Source organism: Episyrphus balteatus, chromosome 1, assembly GCF_945859705.1.
Source record: "Episyrphus balteatus chromosome 1, idEpiBalt1.1, whole genome shotgun sequence".
In the NCBI taxonomy this organism is placed as follows: Eukaryota; Metazoa; Arthropoda; class Insecta; order Diptera; family Syrphidae; genus Episyrphus; species Episyrphus balteatus.
The window spans coordinates 2,670,769-2,689,209 of NC_079134.1; the positions used below are offsets into that span (position 1 = coordinate 2,670,769).

The window sequence follows — 18,441 nt, forward strand, 5'->3', positions numbered from 1 at the left end:
ACTGGTATACGAACCTTATCAGCTAGGTTATTGGATTCTAAAGCCAAAACCTATCTACCTACAACTTCGTGCAAATATAAGATATTTGTATGAATTAACCACAATGTTAATTTATAAAGACGTAGATTTCTCAACCATCAAAACAAAAACAACACAAAAAAATCATAAAACTCGAATCAAACTTGTGTGTTATCGGAGAAGTTATTTTTTTTTTTTTTTTTTTCATTTCATTTCGTTTTATGATTATACACACCTTCAACGGCGGATTGCCGTCTGACAATCAAAAAAAAAAAAAAAAACATAGCTTCTGTCACCGTCGTCGTCGGTCTTCTCGTCAGTCAGATAGCTCGTATCTATAACACACCTCGAACTCGTATCTACAAAAACAACAGGGAAAGAAATTATAAAAAAAAAATCAAACAAACTTGGTATTTTCCGTTATTTTTGCATTTAGATTTCTTTTATTTTTCTGACATTCATCTCAAGTTTTTTTTTTTTTTTATCTACCTGCAATCTTGCAAATGTACCGTTTGTTCCAAACAAAACGGTATCTAAACATAGAGTCAAGGTACTTTAATATAATTATGGGAAATGGGAGCCATAATTATTTTTAATGACAAATTGACAATAATAATAATTTACTACAATTTTTTGTTTTGTATTTGCTTAAAAGCTATAGGGGCTTAGAAGGGGTCTTAATAATTTGTTTCTACTTAAACATCTAAAGGTTCTAGCTAAATCAGTCTTGGCAGAGCGAGTGTCTTCCTTTTCTGTGAGGGAAAGAATTATATCACTCCACCATTTAATTAAGGTACTATAATAATTATTATATTAATAAACAAATTGCTATAAATCTAAAACAGCTATAATCGCATTATAGTAATACTCGTTATAAAAAAACTTTGGCATAGTTGTGTGTGTTTGTCGAATTACATATGTTTGTTGTTGCTACAATTCATCAGGTGGAAGAGCTCGACACGGGGCAGGCGGGCGGGCTTTGACATCTCAAATCAGGATCGTTGCATATCTGGCCTAGCACTCTGGCACCTGAGGGCGGCGGCGAACTCATTGGCATGTAAGTAGTTAATGAACCAAACAACTGGAACAATGAGGTCACTGGAAGCTTTGGTTTCGATTTTGAAGCCGTCACTGTCTTCCGGCTTGACCGGGAAGACCACCTCTTCGAGGGTTTACCTCTTCATGATTTCATCGATGGTGAAGCCGAGTGCCCTCTTTGTTGGCGGATGAATGGTAGTCTTCTGTGAGAGGTCTAGCACCGGCGAGGGAACCTTGGTGTCCACTTGGATTTGGGTCTCCGCCTCGGGCATGCTGTGACTTTGCATGTGAGTCTTGAGGTTGGCTCTTTGGTTGAAGGTGCGATTGCAAATGGGGCATTTGTGGGGTGCTTCTTCAAGATGGGTGACCTTGTGAACGGCGAGGGTGCGTGATTGGCAGAATCCCTTGCCGCAATCGGTGCACTTGAAGGGCTTCTCTTTGGAATGGATGTACCGGTGGTCGCGGAGATGGTCCTGGCGGCGGAAAGCCTTGCCGCAGATGTCACACGAGTAGGGTCTCTCGTCGGTGTGAGTGCGCTCATGGATGAGCAGATTGTATGACTTGGTGAAGTGGCGATTGCAGTATTTGCAAATGAACTGCTTCTTTGGTCTAGTTCCGTTGGGGCCGGCGATTTTCATTGGAGGCATGCCTCCCATCACTCGAGCAGCAGGATGCATCCGTTGCATGTCAGGGTAAGGTCGGATGTGCAGATGCTGGTGCTGGTACAGAGCAGCACTACGGATCCACTGGTTCATCAGCAAAGCTTGGTGCTGTGCCGCTTCCATGCTGACTCCACTTGGAGCTTGGTTATACACCATGGAGGGGTAAGCTTGATGAGGATGCTGCTGCGCTTGTTGTTGTTGCTGATGGTGTTGGGCTTGCTGCATTTGAGCTTGCAGCCACAAACGGTGTTGCTGCTCCTGCTGAGCTTCGATATTCTGATGCAGCGGCACTGGCACACTATGATAGTGCATGGGGTGCTGTGCCGACTGCATCTGTTGGTGTTGCTGCTGCTGTTGCTGGAGCTGGTGCTGTTGGTGGTGATGATGGTGATGGCGCATTTGTTCCATTTCGTACAGTGGACTGTGTTGGATCTTGCGAATGCGATCTTCCGTCGGCGTATGTGGCGGCGTTAAAATCGGTGAAATGCTCGATGAGCGTTCTTCTTTGATTGTGATGTATTCCGGGGAGAAATCTAAATAAATAAAACTTTCGTTAGTCTCTGTTTACACTTGGCACTTTTTGTATTTTAGAACTTACCTTGATCTCGAATATGAATTTCGTCGACTGTGATGTTGCTAATTGGTGAGGCAGATGCGGATGACATAATTAAATTTTTTGGAGATGCGTGTATCTTTGGATGGGTTTTGTCGGAGATACACACGTAAATTCACTGATTGTATCTTTTTATCTTCACTTTTTCACTTTGTAATGTATCTTCTCGACAACAAACGTTCCCAACGAACTCAAATGCACAACTAAAACTGTATTCCAAAAATGATGGTAGAACAACCCTCGGAGACGAGAACGTACGATAATATGAATACAAACGATATATGCGAACGAAAAGCAAAAAAAAAAAAGTATCTATCTGTGGTTTAAAAGTATCTTTGAAGTAGAAAATTCTCCTCGCACACTCTCTTCGTCTTTGGTCGGATACCGTATGAATGTGGATTGTGGACTAAATGAAAAACGTGTCTTGCCGCTGTCGTATCTTGCTCAGTAATAACTACTTATCGGCAGTTGCGGACCCGTTTAAAGGCACTCGGCTAACGGTGGTGGGGGTTGTTGGTGTGGATTTGTGTGAGAGTGTGTGCGAGGGCTAACAAACGGTTTCAGTAAAGATGGTGACTGGGATCCGCCTACCTGAGTGCAAACAATGAGACTCTTCGGGCTGGGATTGGCTAGCGCTGCCTGCTGGATGGTAAGTCAGTGGAAACTGTTGGGCTCCTGGATCGACAACTGATGTGAACCGGGTGGCTTGGCAGAGCGCATAATACCAACACGCTTAGGGTATATCCACTTTTTTTCCAGTGTTCTTCACAGCAGCTTCACAATAATATAAAATGTATGTGTGAGAGAGTTTTTTTTTATAGGGGTTGACGTTTGGTGGCTGACGACTAGGAAGATGCGCGTTTTGTTTTCTATTTCTGCCTATCTTCAACCCTCTTTTCCTATAGATTGTTAGGTAGATTGTAAATTGTACCTAGTCCTTGTGGTTAGATATTGAATTTTTATTTTTTTGTTTGTCTTTTCTTGATGATGGTTTTTTGTTTGTTTTATGTTATCCTTGTTAATTCCACGTGTCGCTTCTTAGGAAGACGTAAAAATAGCTGCTGACGTCTTGCTGTGTATATACCAACCTATTGCTCTTTTTTCTATTAGGGGATGAATAGATAGATATTTTTTTGCATTTTGAATTTTATAGATATTGGGCGCTTTTGGGCAAACATCTGGATGGAGGGTTGCTGCTTTCTATATATGTACATATTAATGTCTGATTTATCCTCGATTTACTAGGAAGACAGGTGGTAAATGGTGGATAATAATGAAGGATGTCACTAATTGGTCAATTTCTATAGGACGTAAAAAAAGTCTCTATATGACATAACATATATTTATCCCTAATAATGTGTTCATTTTTAATTGGGGTCTGTCGCCAGGATAGTTAATAATATTTATAAAAACCATCCAAACCGAGAGAGAAAAAATCATGGTAGGTAGGTAGGAAGGACATCAGGAGCTAAACGAAATTATAATATCTACTCCAGAGTCACGAACCAATCGACGAGGCTTGTTGTATGAATATAGAAGCAAATTATTAATAATATTGGAAAATTTTTTTTATCTGTCTGTTAATTAAAAATTGTTTATCGATTTTTATACCTACGTAATTAGATTGGGTTTTTAGGGGCGTTTACCGATAAATATTTTGTCTTAATGTTTGATTTGGATTTTGGTGGCAAATTTATTATTTTATCTTTATGGACATTTAAAAATCAGAGATATGTATTTTTTAATTTAAGGGCCGATTCAATGTTGATTTGACGCCCTTAGTTCCGAAATTTGAGGCAATTTGCAAAAAATCAAATCAAATTTCTAATAATTCTGCCAAATTATTCTTCACATTTCAAATTTTTACCCAATTTTGAAAACCGAGAATTCCGAATTTTCATAGAACTTCCAAATTTTAGTACTTCCAATTCCAATAGAAGCTTTTTTTTAATAATCTGATTTTCTCCCTAAAAACTTTACCAATTTCTACGATGGTTTATACAAACCTTTAATATAGCAAAATTACACCTATAAGAGTAATATAAAAGAAAATTTTCAAAAAAAAAAATATTTTTAGATTAATTTTTTTTTTATGAATTTTTCGATAACGGAACTTTTTTAATTTCTTAGTTCGATTCTTGATTTTTATGTTGATTTGGATAACTAAAAAATGGCATAAAAACTTTGAATTATTTTTTTTTTTTGTTTTTTTATTCAAATACATAAATAATTAAGAGAGAACATACCTGAGAGAAATAAAGTTGCATTTTATTTGTTTTGGAGTATCTAGGTATTTTTTTCTTTGAAAATCGAATTTTATTTTTTTTTTTTTTATTTATATGTAGGTACACAAATTTCAGATATACATAAATAGTTTTAAAAATCTAAGCAACTTTCACATTTATTTTGTAAAGCATTCTAAATGTTACAAATGAATAAACAATTACATTTTAATAATTTCAATGCAAATTTTTCAAAATTAAAACTAAAAATCGTTGAAATTGTTCCTTACAATTTTAATTTTTTTTTTAAGTCAGCCGATTGATAAACTACATACATAGTTTCCAGCTCGAAACCATCCATAAAACTTTTTTTATAAAAACTTTTATGATGGTAGGTTTTGGCGAACCTTTCCTATTTTTACAGGTATGCATATTTTCATTTAAAAAATAAGAATACTGAAAATAACAATTTTTTTAACAATCGGAATTATGAACTAATATATCTTTGTCTACCTACCGAACTAGGACATTTTTTAACAATATACAAGTTCGACAAAGAATTGAAAGAATGTTTTATAAAAAGAACCAAATAAAAAATTATTAACTACCAGGAATTGCAACTTATTTTTTTACTACCCGAAAACATTATAAATACGCGCCTATTTATGTATTAAAAGAAACAGGCCCTACAGCAATTAACCTCGGGACTTCTTAAGTATAACAATTTTTTTTCCGCGAACAAAATTAGGTGCTCTAAAAAATCTAGTCCCGTTTTCTGTTGTCTTTTATTGCAGCCATACAACCTTGACTGTTTGTTCTAATTTTTATGGTAAATGGTTCATCTTTTATGAGTTTGCATGACATTTTTTCTGTGAGGACCTAAAACATAAACAAAAAAAATACTTGATCTTGCACTCGCCGTCATAATTTACTGTGAACATATATTTTTTTTTTTAGTTTCAAAAAAAATGGATGTTGAATTTCTGTAGCCATAAGGAAAACCATCTTAAGGTATTTTGTTTACATTTTTTTTTTGGGAATGTACCTAAACCACAGTATTGAAGTAAGTTCTGGAATATAATGTTAAATTAATTCGAATAAGACTAGCATATCGATTTTATTGAAGAATTAAAAAAAAATACTTATGATGTTTTGTGGGTATCATTCAAAAACATACATTGGGACTAAGTTTGAATCCAAAATTTCATTTTTTGCCATACTACACCGAAAAAAAAATTGATAATAACAGCTATCAATTTAACTTTTTTGGAGTGACAAAAGTCATCCAACAATTAAAATATCAATTTTGATATGATTATCATATCATCATGACAATTTTTTAAATTTTAGGTTGATAATGAAAATTTCACTTTGACAATTTAAATACATATAATAATACCTATTTCTTTCTTTTTCTTTTTCATTAATTAAAGTATTTTCTTTCTTTTTCCTTTAAAATGAAACAAAACATTACTGAAAGTGAATATTCTTTATAAATATAATAATGGTAATATTATTTTCTCTATTATGCATGTATAAAAGTTTTATTATTTTCTTCACAAACTATGTGAAGTAAAATCTTATTGCCTATCAAATTCTCTTTAGTAATTCATACATTGTACTTCTAAAAAACACAAAGCGCCTTTAAATTGGTACAAATTAAGAGTTTTGTATTTAATATTCTTCAAAAATTTGAAATGAGAAACAGATGAAAAATTGATATGATAAACTGATAATAATATATAAAAAAAAAAATATTCAGAAATTTGATATTTAAATATCATCTTTTTAATAAAAAATATTGTTTTGATATTTTAATTATCATAAAACACATTTTTCCAGCATTTTTTGTTGATATTTCAAAAATGTTAATTAATTAGCAGCATAAGGGTGGTGGGAAAATTTAGGATTAATGGTATATGAAAGGGCAAAAAATAAATTGCCCACAAACAAATTGGGGGAAAAGGGGTGGGTGGGCGAAAAAGTGGGGTGTGTGTCAAAAATCATGTTTTTTTACGATTTCTGTCAGAATTAGACGTCCTATCGAAAAAAGTCAAATGCAAAAGTTGTAGGTAGTATAAATGTCTACAACTTTTACTCAAACAATTTTTTTCTATAACCTCAAAAATATTGAAAAAAAAAATGCAAAAAAACGATTTTTTTATTTTTTATTTTTATCTTTTACAAAAATAGTTGGATTTTAACAAAACTTGGTTAAAAATTACTTTGTTATGTTTTCTATCTATTAAAAATGTTTTTCTGAACAAAAAGTTAATTTTTGGATTTTTGACGAGTTTAATTTGAAAAAATTGCCTATTTTTCAATCAAAAAAGTTACCGAAAAAATGTTTGATTTTTGAAAAGTTTGGAATGCAATTATTTAGCTTAAAACCGTTTTTTAAATATTGTGTGGAAAAACTATACTTTTGTTTTAGAAAATATTGAGAACAATTGAAAAAAAAAAAAAACAAAAAAAAAACAATTTTTAAGATTGATTTTTTTGTAAATGACATCAATATTGGCGAGAAATAATTTTCCATAGAAACCAAATTATACTTTTCTAATGGTCATTGACCTTTTTAATTTGAATAAAGCACTAGAATAGCTCTAACGTGCAAAGTTTTTGAGGTATTAAATTTTGAACGTCGCAAATACTATTTTTCTGATTTTTGGCATGGTAATATGTCAAAAACGTGATAGAATTTTTCTGACTTCAGATTCAAGCTCAGCGCACAAAAAACCATTAGAAAAAATTACTTTGATTTCTATAAAAAAAACTTTTTGATAAGTGAAATCGAACAAGGCATTCGATTTTTTCTGCCCTGTTCGATTTCACTAGTCAAAAAGTTTTTTTTTATAGAAATCAAAGTATATTTTTCTAATGGCTTTTTGTGCGCTGAGCTCGAATCTGAAGTCAGAAAAATTCTATTCTATATTTTTTAATTTAAATACATATATATTTTATACTTACTTCAATTAAAATGTCTTGAAAAAGACGTTTCCAAAAGTCGATGTTCACATTAAACCCTAAAAAACACATTTTTACAAAACTATTAGCCGTCTTGTTATAATCTGTCATTGTAACATCTTGGGTGAAATTCATAATCGTAACTGAAGCTAAGATTTTTCTTTACATTCACTTGAGTACCTAGGGTAAAATCTTAACTTGACAAAATATTTTTTTCAATCAACTCACAATGAAATTTGACTGATTTGAGGAAACTATCATCTAAAAATATACCTATGTATATTTTTTAATAATTCCCTATTCGTTTTTTTCTTTAATGTTAAATATCGTCTATCGCAACAAAATCAAATCGATGACGAATTATTAAAAAAATAAATATATTTTCAGATGAAAGTAGACGTAGCCAAATTGCATTGTCAGCTGGATTGAGAACATTTTTTTCTAAGTTGAAATTTTACTTTGCTCAAGTGGATCGCTCTATTCTTGCTGCGAATAATGACATAACTTGAGGGAATGCTCAACTTGAGTAACGACTATGAATTCCGTTCCTAATCATTTAAAAATAACCTCCAAAACCACGAGTACTATTAGTACCAAAAAGGCATATTAAGTTGAACAGTTTATTAAGTTTTATATAAAAATATTAACATTTTAAGCAACTAAACAAAAATTTAAAAAGTAAGGACATTTTGGTACAATGTACCAAAATGTCCTCAATTTTTTTTCATATCACTCACCCTTTTTAATAAGGGGTTATTAATAAGGGGTTCATTTTTTTTTAGCTTTTTTACCAAATATCTGACACACATCGAAACCTTAAAATTAAAATTTTTTTTTAAAAATTGCTTTCAGTTTGTAAATGGAACTTGCAAATGCTACTTTACTTAATTGTAGTTTGCCAAAATAAAAGCTTCTAAATTAATTTTTCAAAGTTTTGTAAAAAATCAAAATTCACAAAGTGACACAATTTTAACTAAAAGCTGAAGTAAAGAAAAAGAGTGAGTTTTCAGGGTGCATTTTTGATTGTTGTTTTTTTAAAGCCTTTAAAAAATTAGGAAAACGTGTTCTTAAAAAAAAATAAGAAATTAGATTCTGTTTTTGTTAGAATTCAAAATGTTTAGATATTTTCAATTATAAAATATACCATTCATAAAACCAAATACTTCCTACCGTTGTGTTATTTTATTTTAAGCATTTTAATGCAATAATTGAAGCGATTTTTTCATTGCTAGTTTTATTTCTTTAAAAAGCATAGTCATATAAAAAAAGAAGTTTAAAAAGAACCTAGTTTTGACTATTTACGAGGCAGTCGAATGTTAGAAAATGTATAGCTTACTAAAAAATTATCTACACGGACAAAAAAGACCACCTAAAAACAAGCGGATTCCGTATAGAATGAAGCGGATTTGTGCATGGTTTTTAGCCAAGATTACTTCCGCTTTAAATTAAGAGGACAGATCTTCTTAATCTCTTGACTGTGCAAATTTAACATAAATCCACTTAATTTAAGTGGAAAATCATCTTGTTTTTATGTACATAATTTTAATTATGTAAATAAAAAAAATGGCAGCCACAGGGAATCGATCGATTCGATCCTACAACTGTTGGGTCACTAAACGATTGCTCAACAGTGCCTATCTCACTGTTGGAAATCAGTATATGATAAACTGCAACTAAAGCTGAAGTCTGACGAATGGAATGAAGATCACCTTAAATTTAACAGAATTTAAGTGGATTCCACTTATTTCAAATGGAATTCGTATTATTTTAAACAGGTTGCCACCATCTTATTTTAAAAAGGCCCTTTTTTCGTGTACATAACTATAAAACCAAAATTCCACTTCCTTCACAAAAATTTCCTAAACAAGTAAAAATTGTATCCATAATTTCCAATAAGTTACCAGCGACCTACCTTTCAGTTAAATGGAACAATTAAAAGAAAAATGTTTATTTTTTATTGTTATAAAACATTTTGCAGTAAAATGTCGCATTGCGCATTCTGATTACTGCGGAATGCTCTTTATTAATAAGGTGAGGCAGGTTTCGTTCAAATATATAAAATATCTGTGTTAACTTTAATTTACCGCCTTTTATGACGGCTGATCAAGCTTTAAAGATAATATCTTTGGCAAGCGCACCCCTTTCCCCATAATAAAAGTTCCCGCATTCTAATAAAAAAAAAAAAACAAGAAACAAGCAAAACAAGCAGAACAAGACTGATTGCAGATCCAATTTAGGTAGATATTCCCATTGTTACTGATCAAAGTGGTAATAAGATACAAGCCGCCATAATTATTATGAAGGCCCAGCCTGCGAGTAGTATATTGGGGTTGGGGCTTCTCTTATCAGTGAGTGTGTCAAACAGGTGACAGTAAAAAGTAGTTTTACCCGCGTAAATGGAAGTAATAATGAATGTCATTCGCAACACCTTCAAACAAACCGCCTCTGCTCGATATCTTTGCGTATCACTATAAAAATAGATGAAAAGCAAACCATATATTCTACGGAAATATATTTCCGCGAAAAAAATGTGGTCTATGTTTTATGGAAATATTAAATGCTATAAAAATTCGTGAAAATGAACATTAGCATAACATTACGGAAGGAAAATACATCACGCATCCCTTTTTTGGAAATATTCGATTGGTATTTTAGGTAAATAATCCTTTGCAGATGGACACACGCACAGGGGAATTTTTTTTCCATTTTCTTAATTCGGTAGTGAAAAAGTCTAAATAAATTCTTGAAAAACCAATCACATTGGGATGGTGCGTTGAAATAACAAATTTTAATAAACATTGAATATTTTGGTTGAACAGGTTTTTGACACTTGAACAAATTCCGTATTTTTAACGCACGTAACACACCGATATCAAGCACATATGTGCAAAGTTGACGTGGGAATATTTTAATTTCCATCTGCAAATAGATTGAAAGATTCAAGTGGAAACGGGTGTGAAAAATGTGTTGAGTGTTTTCTTTGCGGGTGTTTTTTGTTTTGTTTTTAGTATTTTGAGTAGTTTTAGTAGCAAATAAACGGCAATTTCACCTGATTGAAAAACCACATGAAGAATAACACAACAATTTGGAAAATACTTGTGTTTTATCCGTATGATGGGTTTTTGTTAAATCTTTTACATATTTTAACAGATGCAAGATTTTAGAAAAGTGTCAGGTGGTCAAGGTCAGTAAAGGAGTCTTTTTTTGGTTTAATGAAAATAAAAACCACCCCTTATTCCATCGTGTATAAAAGTGGTCTAATGTTTTCCAAATTGGGAGGCAACAATATGTATGATAAGAATTAAAACTCAATTTTCGCATACCAAAATCCAATGTATTTCAAAAACCTATAGCTACAACTTAACAACAACATTACTTCAAATAAATTGATTTGAGAAACCTAATCCAAGTATTCCTATCGCGACACGAAGACGTCATTAGAAGGTCTACTTAAAAAAAAAATAATAAAATCAGTGGGCGTCACCTAAACTAATGATATCAGAGATTAAGCACGGCACCCATAATAAACATTTTTTTACGCTATACACAACGCAGCCTTTTATCTTCATTTTTATATTAATCCATAAAAAATGGCAATTTCCCAGAAATGATTGTCACCGCCATGATATCAATAAATAACCACCGATGGTTCCTCACATGTATTTGTGTGACCACAAATATTTGGGGTAAATATAAAAAAAAATAAGAAAACATCAAAAGCCGACGACACGACGACGGCAAACCAATAGAAATTCATCCCTTTTCGAATTTAAATTCAACCATCAAAATCAAGACAACGAACGACACGTCTTCGTCGAACCGTAACCCTTTTATGGTCAACCTAATACAGGCACACCTTTAACTTTAATCCTTTATCAGGTAAAATGTATGTTTTGTAAACAAATCAGAACAAATTCACCACAAATGAGTGCGCCCTCCAATATTTTGTTGTCATCGTCGTCGTATACATTTCGAGAGTGTATCCATAGATGAAAGGATTAATATAATGATTTGTCAAAATGGTTAACCCTTTTTCAAAATATTCTCACTCAAACTTCTTCTTCTTCTTCTGCAAGACCAAAACAATCCTGATGCTATCACTAACATCTTTCTGGCTGACCTAGAAATTCTGCCCGAAAAAGGGTGTGTGCGTGCCAAATCAAGCAGAATAATTTTGCAAGGATTATAAAAATGACCATAAATAGGTTCGTCAATATTTGCAAAAGTCGTTTCCCTAACAAAAGTAAACATGAAAATGAGAATTTCAAGGTCTAACTCGTAGGTCTAAGCTCATTTAAGGGAATTGCGATGAAATCTTGTTCACTTTATCGAAAGGATGCAAATTTCACAAGATAAAACCTGTAAAATTTATTTCAGGCAGCAATTGGTCTCATTGTTTCGAATACTACCGGCCTAAAGGGGTGTGCCGTTGACAATGGTAATTGCCAACATATTTCCTTTGCAATTTATTGTTCGTATTTTTCTTTAGCTACCTGAACCTATCTGATTTAAGAGATTCATCAAATTCGGTCTGATGCAAATTTCTTGAAAATAGACCCTTTTTCTTTCTTCGTTGGAAATCCTGAAATACCTGAAACGCTGGCTGTTTACTTGTAGAATAATTGAAATAGTCGCTATTACACCCTTTGATTTGGAAGCAACTTTTGGCGTTGTATTTGCAATCCGAACACCCCTTTTATATGGTTGCAATAAAATTTATAATAAAATATTATAACTGCGATGCAGTTTTTGTTTTGGGCGAGGCCAGTTCTGCCTTTTTGCCAAATATTTACGTGTATTTGTATTTGGTATTCTAACAATAAAAGTTGTCGTGAATTTTTGCGAACTATTTGGATTTCCTGAAATTTAAATGGAAACTATGTTTGTGCCCTTGAGATTGTGATGGAATTTAAGTGGAAGATGATATGGTATTTTGCGTAAATTGACTTAACTCTTTCAAGGACTTCAAGGATTGTTTATGACAATATGGTGTTTGTTGAAATGGAAAAACAACATTAACTAGAAATTTTTTCTAAAAATTTCTCCCACATTGGCACCTTAAACAATAAGAACTCTAAGGTCATCTCAAATAATTTGTTACAAAATTAAAAATTTAAGTTTTTAAGAGAATACAAAAAAAAAACACATTGTGCAAGTAGTACCAATTTTAGCAATTTACTTCCTTTTCCTTTAAAATACAGTTTAAATCTTCCCAATACCTTATTTCGTTTTTGATTACTTAAAGGATCCAAATAAGTCCCGATTTAAAACATCAATATCGCGAAATGTAGAGCTGATAACGCAATATTCTAAGATCTGTTTAAATACACTTTGTTACAAAATAAAAATCATGTCAATTACTTTGGAAATGTCCTAGCAGAGGACACCCAAATTGGGTGTAGATTTTATGAGCTGAATCTCAAAGTACAACATTTTTTCACTGTTTTTTAAAGTTCGGAGACCGTTTTAAGCTTCATTTTGTGTTTTGAAAATTTCTTTTTATAAACATTGTTCATTGTTCTATTTATACTGAATAAAAAAAGTTTTAATTCCTCAAAATTAGTTAGACATTGTGGAAGTTGTGATTTTTTACTCGAGAAAGAAACTTCAATTTTTTGGGACAATGAAAGAAATGAATAAATTAATTTCTCTGTTCATAATAATGGGAGAAAATTTTGTATGGTTTTAATTTAAAAAAAAAATGTTATTCTTTGTAACTACGTTTAAAAAATTTTGATATGGATTTTGGGTGCTCAGATATATATTTTAAATACTGTTCATTTTTTCTTGCCCATGATAACACAAGCCAAAAAAAAGTGTTAATACTCTTGACCGAACCTGCCTATCTTTATGTATTTTGACGTGCTGAATCCGAATCTGAAGTCAATTTTGCCCAAACACCCTCAAAATGTTCATAAAATTTCAAAAATCATTAAAATTGGGGTTTTGTGCAATAAATTGAAATTTCATTCTCGGGTAAAAAACACCATAACTTCCACAAATTCTAACTGTTTTTAATGAATAAAAGCTTTATTGATTCGGCATAAATAGAACAATAAAACTGTTTATAAAAAATAATTTCCAAAATACAAAATGTAGCTTAAAACGATCTCCGAACTCTGTGAAAAAATGTTGTACATTAGGTATTAGGTAGGTGCTTTAGCGAGCATAATAAAAAAATATTTTCAAAAAGAACAAGTAGTCCTCTGTTCAGAACTGCAAAAAAATCTGATATTGATCGAAAAATGGCTGAGTAAAAAATCTTTGAAATCTGAAAACATTGAAAAACCGTTTTTTGACGATAACTTGAAATTAAAAAAAAAATTTCAAATGCCGAAATATGATGTACTCAGTAATACCTACAACCTCTGCTAGGTCATTTCCAAAGTAATTGACATGATTTTTATTTTGTAACACAGTGATCAATGCATCAGAAATCTTAAGATAAAGGCCCAATTTATCCACACTTCATTAAATTTAAAGTCAACGTTTAAAATAGAGAATTTGGACGCTTTTGGACAGACACAACATTTTTAATGGCGACTTTAAATATAATGGAGTATGGAGAGTGAATTAATTGCTTAAATATGATTTGGATCTGACTGGCACCTTATTTGGTATTGATCTCAGAAATCATTTGGATTTGGTATGTATTTTTTTACCTAAAGGCAAGTGTTCTATTTGGTTGAATAGTTTTTGTTAAATTTTTTACAAAAATACATAAAACAATTATATTAGAATTTTTAATAGGATCCATATCGAAAGGGGATTATTTTATACCAAAAAGTAACAAAATCAGATTTTTCAAGTAATAGACTAAAACTCGAAAAGTAACAAAAAAGAAAAGAAATTGTTTACAGAAAAGCTTATATCTTAACAGCATATCCATTAGGGTGGGTCAAAAAAATCGAAATTCTTTTTTACATATATTCTTGTAGGAAATTGAACGCTCTACAAGAAAGGTCTCACACACTTGTTTCGTTTATCTAACCGTTTAATAGATATTTGAGGTCCAAAACTCGAGAAAATCTAAAAAAAATTCATTTTTTGTTCTTAATTTTGTAACAAATTGAAAAATTATAATAATCAAACAGGCAGGACATATTCTTGTATGAAACAGATTGCTCCACAAAAAAATTTTCTTAACTCTTTTTATTAATCTAACAATATGAAAGATATTCAAGGTCAAAGTTAAAAAAAAAAATTTTAAAACATTTTATACTTTTTAAAATTTCCTAATTAACTTATTCGTACATATATTGCTTACTTGATAGTAATGAATTTTCAGTAGGTAAATAAAAATATTTCCTGAAGATGACAAGTAAAATGCCGAAATGCATGGGCCAAAATACTATTTAGTGCCTAAAAAGTTGTCCCTTCGGACAGTAAATTTTGAAAAAATATGGACATTTTTGTCAATATATTACACTGGTTTCAAGGGTTTTGTTGCCGAAACAAAAATATACTTTTCTGAAGGTTTTTGGTATGCTGAATTCGAATCCGAAGTCAAAAACAACTAATCAGGTCCCATTTTTGAGATAGAAAATGCAAAAAAACGTTTTTTTTGAGCTCTTCGGATCATATTCTTTTGTATAAGGAAAATTGTTTGAGCATATTTAGTAACGGTTTCTATAAGAACTGATTTCCATCTTTCGATACCTGTTTAAATCTTTTCAATATCTTTTGTATTGCCCGAGATATCTTAAAATGAAGTAAGTGGGTTTGGCTTCATATATCATATAGGAGATAATGACGTTATAAAATTTATAAAAATACCAAACAACTGGGGATATCTCGGGCAGTAAAAAAGATATCGGAAAGATTTAAACAGATTTAAAAAGGTGGAAAATAGTTCTAAATATGCTCAAACAATTTTACTTATATAAATGAATAAGGTCCGAAGTACTGCATTTTCTAACGGTAATATTTCAAAAACGGGAGCTGATGAATTTTTTTTGACTTCGGATTCGAGTTCAGCACACCGAAAACCTTCAGAAGAGTATATTTTTGTTTTGGCAACAAAAAAAAAAGTTTAATTTTGCTAACCAGTGTTATCATATATTTTAGTTGACATAGAATGGTTATGCTTTAATCTTTTATAAAATAACATTTGCACCGATATGTTTTTAATGATATTTATATATTTATGACAGTTTAAACAGAAAGTGATCAAAACCAAACAACTGCGTTACTTTACTGCAAATTTCAGTTTTATTTGTAAAATCATATAATTAAGTTCTCTGATATTCCTATTTGTTACTATATAGGAACAACGTAAGTCTCCTATGAAGTTAAATCACAGAAAAATTAATTTCAATTAAAAATCAGCTTTAAAACTTTAAATACCACTGCGTTACCAAGTGTAACCATAATGTTCAATGCCGTCTTTACCATAAGGGCACACGGGGCCCGTGCCCAGGGCCCCCATTCTGAGGGGGGCCCCGAAGGAACGAAAATTTCTCTCACACATTTATTCTCAAAACATTTTTGGCGGGCAGACCATCTAACAAAAATTTTAGTTTTTATATGGCAACCAAATAAAGTTTTTTCTACACCTATACGGAAAATATGTATATGTTTTCAAAATGAAAACAAATTATGTGGCGTCGTATGCGGACAAAAATTTAAATCCAAACGACCAAACCCAAATTCAATTTTCCAAAAAATAAGACAATAATATTTTCAAAAAACAAGAAAAATATCTTTTTTTTTTTCACTGAAGGTAAGATTATTTATTATTAATAAAAACAACGAATTCTCTTCCACTATCTTTTTCTTTAAATAATAATTTCGTTTGAAGTTTGCAAAACTGTCAAATTTGTAGTGCGTGCTAAAATTAGTGTAAAAATATGTGTAGATTCGTATTAAAAGACGAAAAAAGAATCAATTCGTCGGCAAAAAAAAAACATCAATACTTTTTTCGTTGGAAAACGTTTAAGAAAAAACTATTGCCGGCTCATCGACGGTACATCAATGTTTTGGTTCAATGGAAAACGCCATGGTACAATGGTTGGCACCCCCAAACATTTTTTAATTTGAATTGCGAATTGCTCTCGTATTTAAAGTTCATTAAATAACTTTTTCAAAAAAAAAAAAAAATAATTTTTTTTAAATCCAAAAATATTTTTTTTTAAGTTTTCTTAATTTTAATATTAGTATAAACCTATTTATGTCAAAATTTTCATTGAAATCGGTTGTTTACATTAACAAATCGTTTTGATGGCAATAGGTACCGTTAATAACGGTCCAAAAACATTTTTCTTCTATCAAAAGTGCGACTTTATTTGCAGCATTACATGGATTTTTTTCAAAGCAAAATCGTTATCCGTTTTTGAGAAATATCTCGAAAACTTTACACTGGATATATACGTTAAAAAGGAGACATTAAAATAAAATAACGGCTCTTGGAAATCACGTACAAATAGTTTGTACCGAGTTTTTAGCAAATCTATCAATCCGTTTGAGCTCTTTTTTTCCAATTTTTCAAACTGAAACTTATAACGGATACAGGGTATAATTATTGGCAATATAAAATGTACAATTATTAGCAGTGGCAACGTTTGATGTCTCAATGCACGTATTATTGACACATATGGAACGATATACTTGCACCCCTTTATAACCAACCATTGCCTTTTAGCCAACCATTGTACTTATTTTACTTTCCAAAAGGGCCCCAAATTCTTGTGTGCCCAAGGGCCCCAAGATAGTTAAAGACGGCCCTGATAATGTTACCGTGATTTGTAAACAATTTAATCCAAATTTGGGTTTTAAACTTGTATAAAAGTAAATAATGTTAATTTTATAACTCAATATAGTTTTTCTACTAATTTGTACTTTTTCTTCAAGAAAAATGAAATTAAAAAAAAAGGGACATTTTTTCAGGCACTAAATAGTATTTTGGTTCGCATACAAAACTGAGCATTGTTTTTATTTTTAATTTGTATTTTTATTTCCCTATACCTAAGAATATTAAGACAGGCATTGAATTATTAAGAAGAAATTACAATTTACTTTTCCCAATAGTTATTCTACTTAATTTCAAAATTTTTAGCTTTGAAATAATTCCATTTTTTTTCAGGTAGAAAATTGTATCATTCAGCTCGCAAGGGCTCTATTCTCAAATTAAAATCACCTATATTGCTCCGAAAACCGAAAGTTGTCTCATTTTAGGTGAAATCGCGGCAGAAAAAGTTTAGTTCACTAAAACACTGTCAGTTTTGCCAACCCTTCATGAAGATTTATCTGCTTCTAAATCATCTTCTTAAGAAATTTTCCTTCGTTTATATTTCTCTGTAAAAAAGTCATTCTATGGGAAATATTTTTATTGCACACAAAAAGCAAAAGTGGTTTATTTTTTTTTTTTTTTAATTTTTTGTTGAGGTCTTCAATTACACATCAGATTAGGAAGCCATTTGAAGTCCCCTCCTTGTTTTCGTTTAGTGCATCGTTTATCTGTCAGCAGCGAGCGATTCTATTTTCTATGTGGCGTTAAAGTGAAATTCAATAATAAACAGCGCGTCCTTATTCTTAAAGATACACTATTTTTTTCCCAGAACATTATTGGTGTGTTTGGTTTCATGGCCAAAGCAGGTCCTTCGTCTTTGTTGTTACAAACACGCAGAGCTGCAGAGCCCCGCATTGACCGTCAACACTTGTTGCCATTACGTAAATTTATTCGAGTGCGCCAATTTGTCTCTCACATTACTTCGTCCGGGGCGCGCAGGTTCTCTCCATTCTATAGGTTCTGGATTGTGTAAACAAATTTCAAGGGCTTAGTTGGAACGCCTTGGTGTGGCGTTGCACAGATTTATGAGATTACGAGGTCGGATATTTTTACAAAATATCCAAACCACTCCTATTACGTTATTTATGATCAAGTAAATGTTTTGTATTTTGCTGAAAGAACTATGGAATATGT

The 18,441-nt window shown here is 31.6% G+C and overlaps 1 protein-coding gene across 1 annotated transcript; it reads right to left on the reverse strand.

Moving 5' to 3' along the window:
* Positions 1–945: 945 nt before the first annotated feature.
* LOC129906374 (protein odd-skipped) lies at positions 946–3,163 on the reverse strand. The gene is made up of 2 exons (XM_055982117.1): positions 2,317–3,163; positions 946–2,251 (listed from the first exon to the last, which is right to left on the reverse strand). Exons 1-2 carry the CDS (start codon positions 2,381–2,383, stop codon positions 1,191–1,193), a joined length of 1,128 nt encoding a protein of 375 aa, XP_055838092.1. The 5' UTR covers positions 2,384–3,163; the 3' UTR covers positions 946–1,190.
* Positions 3,164–18,441: the final 15,278 nt, after the last annotated feature.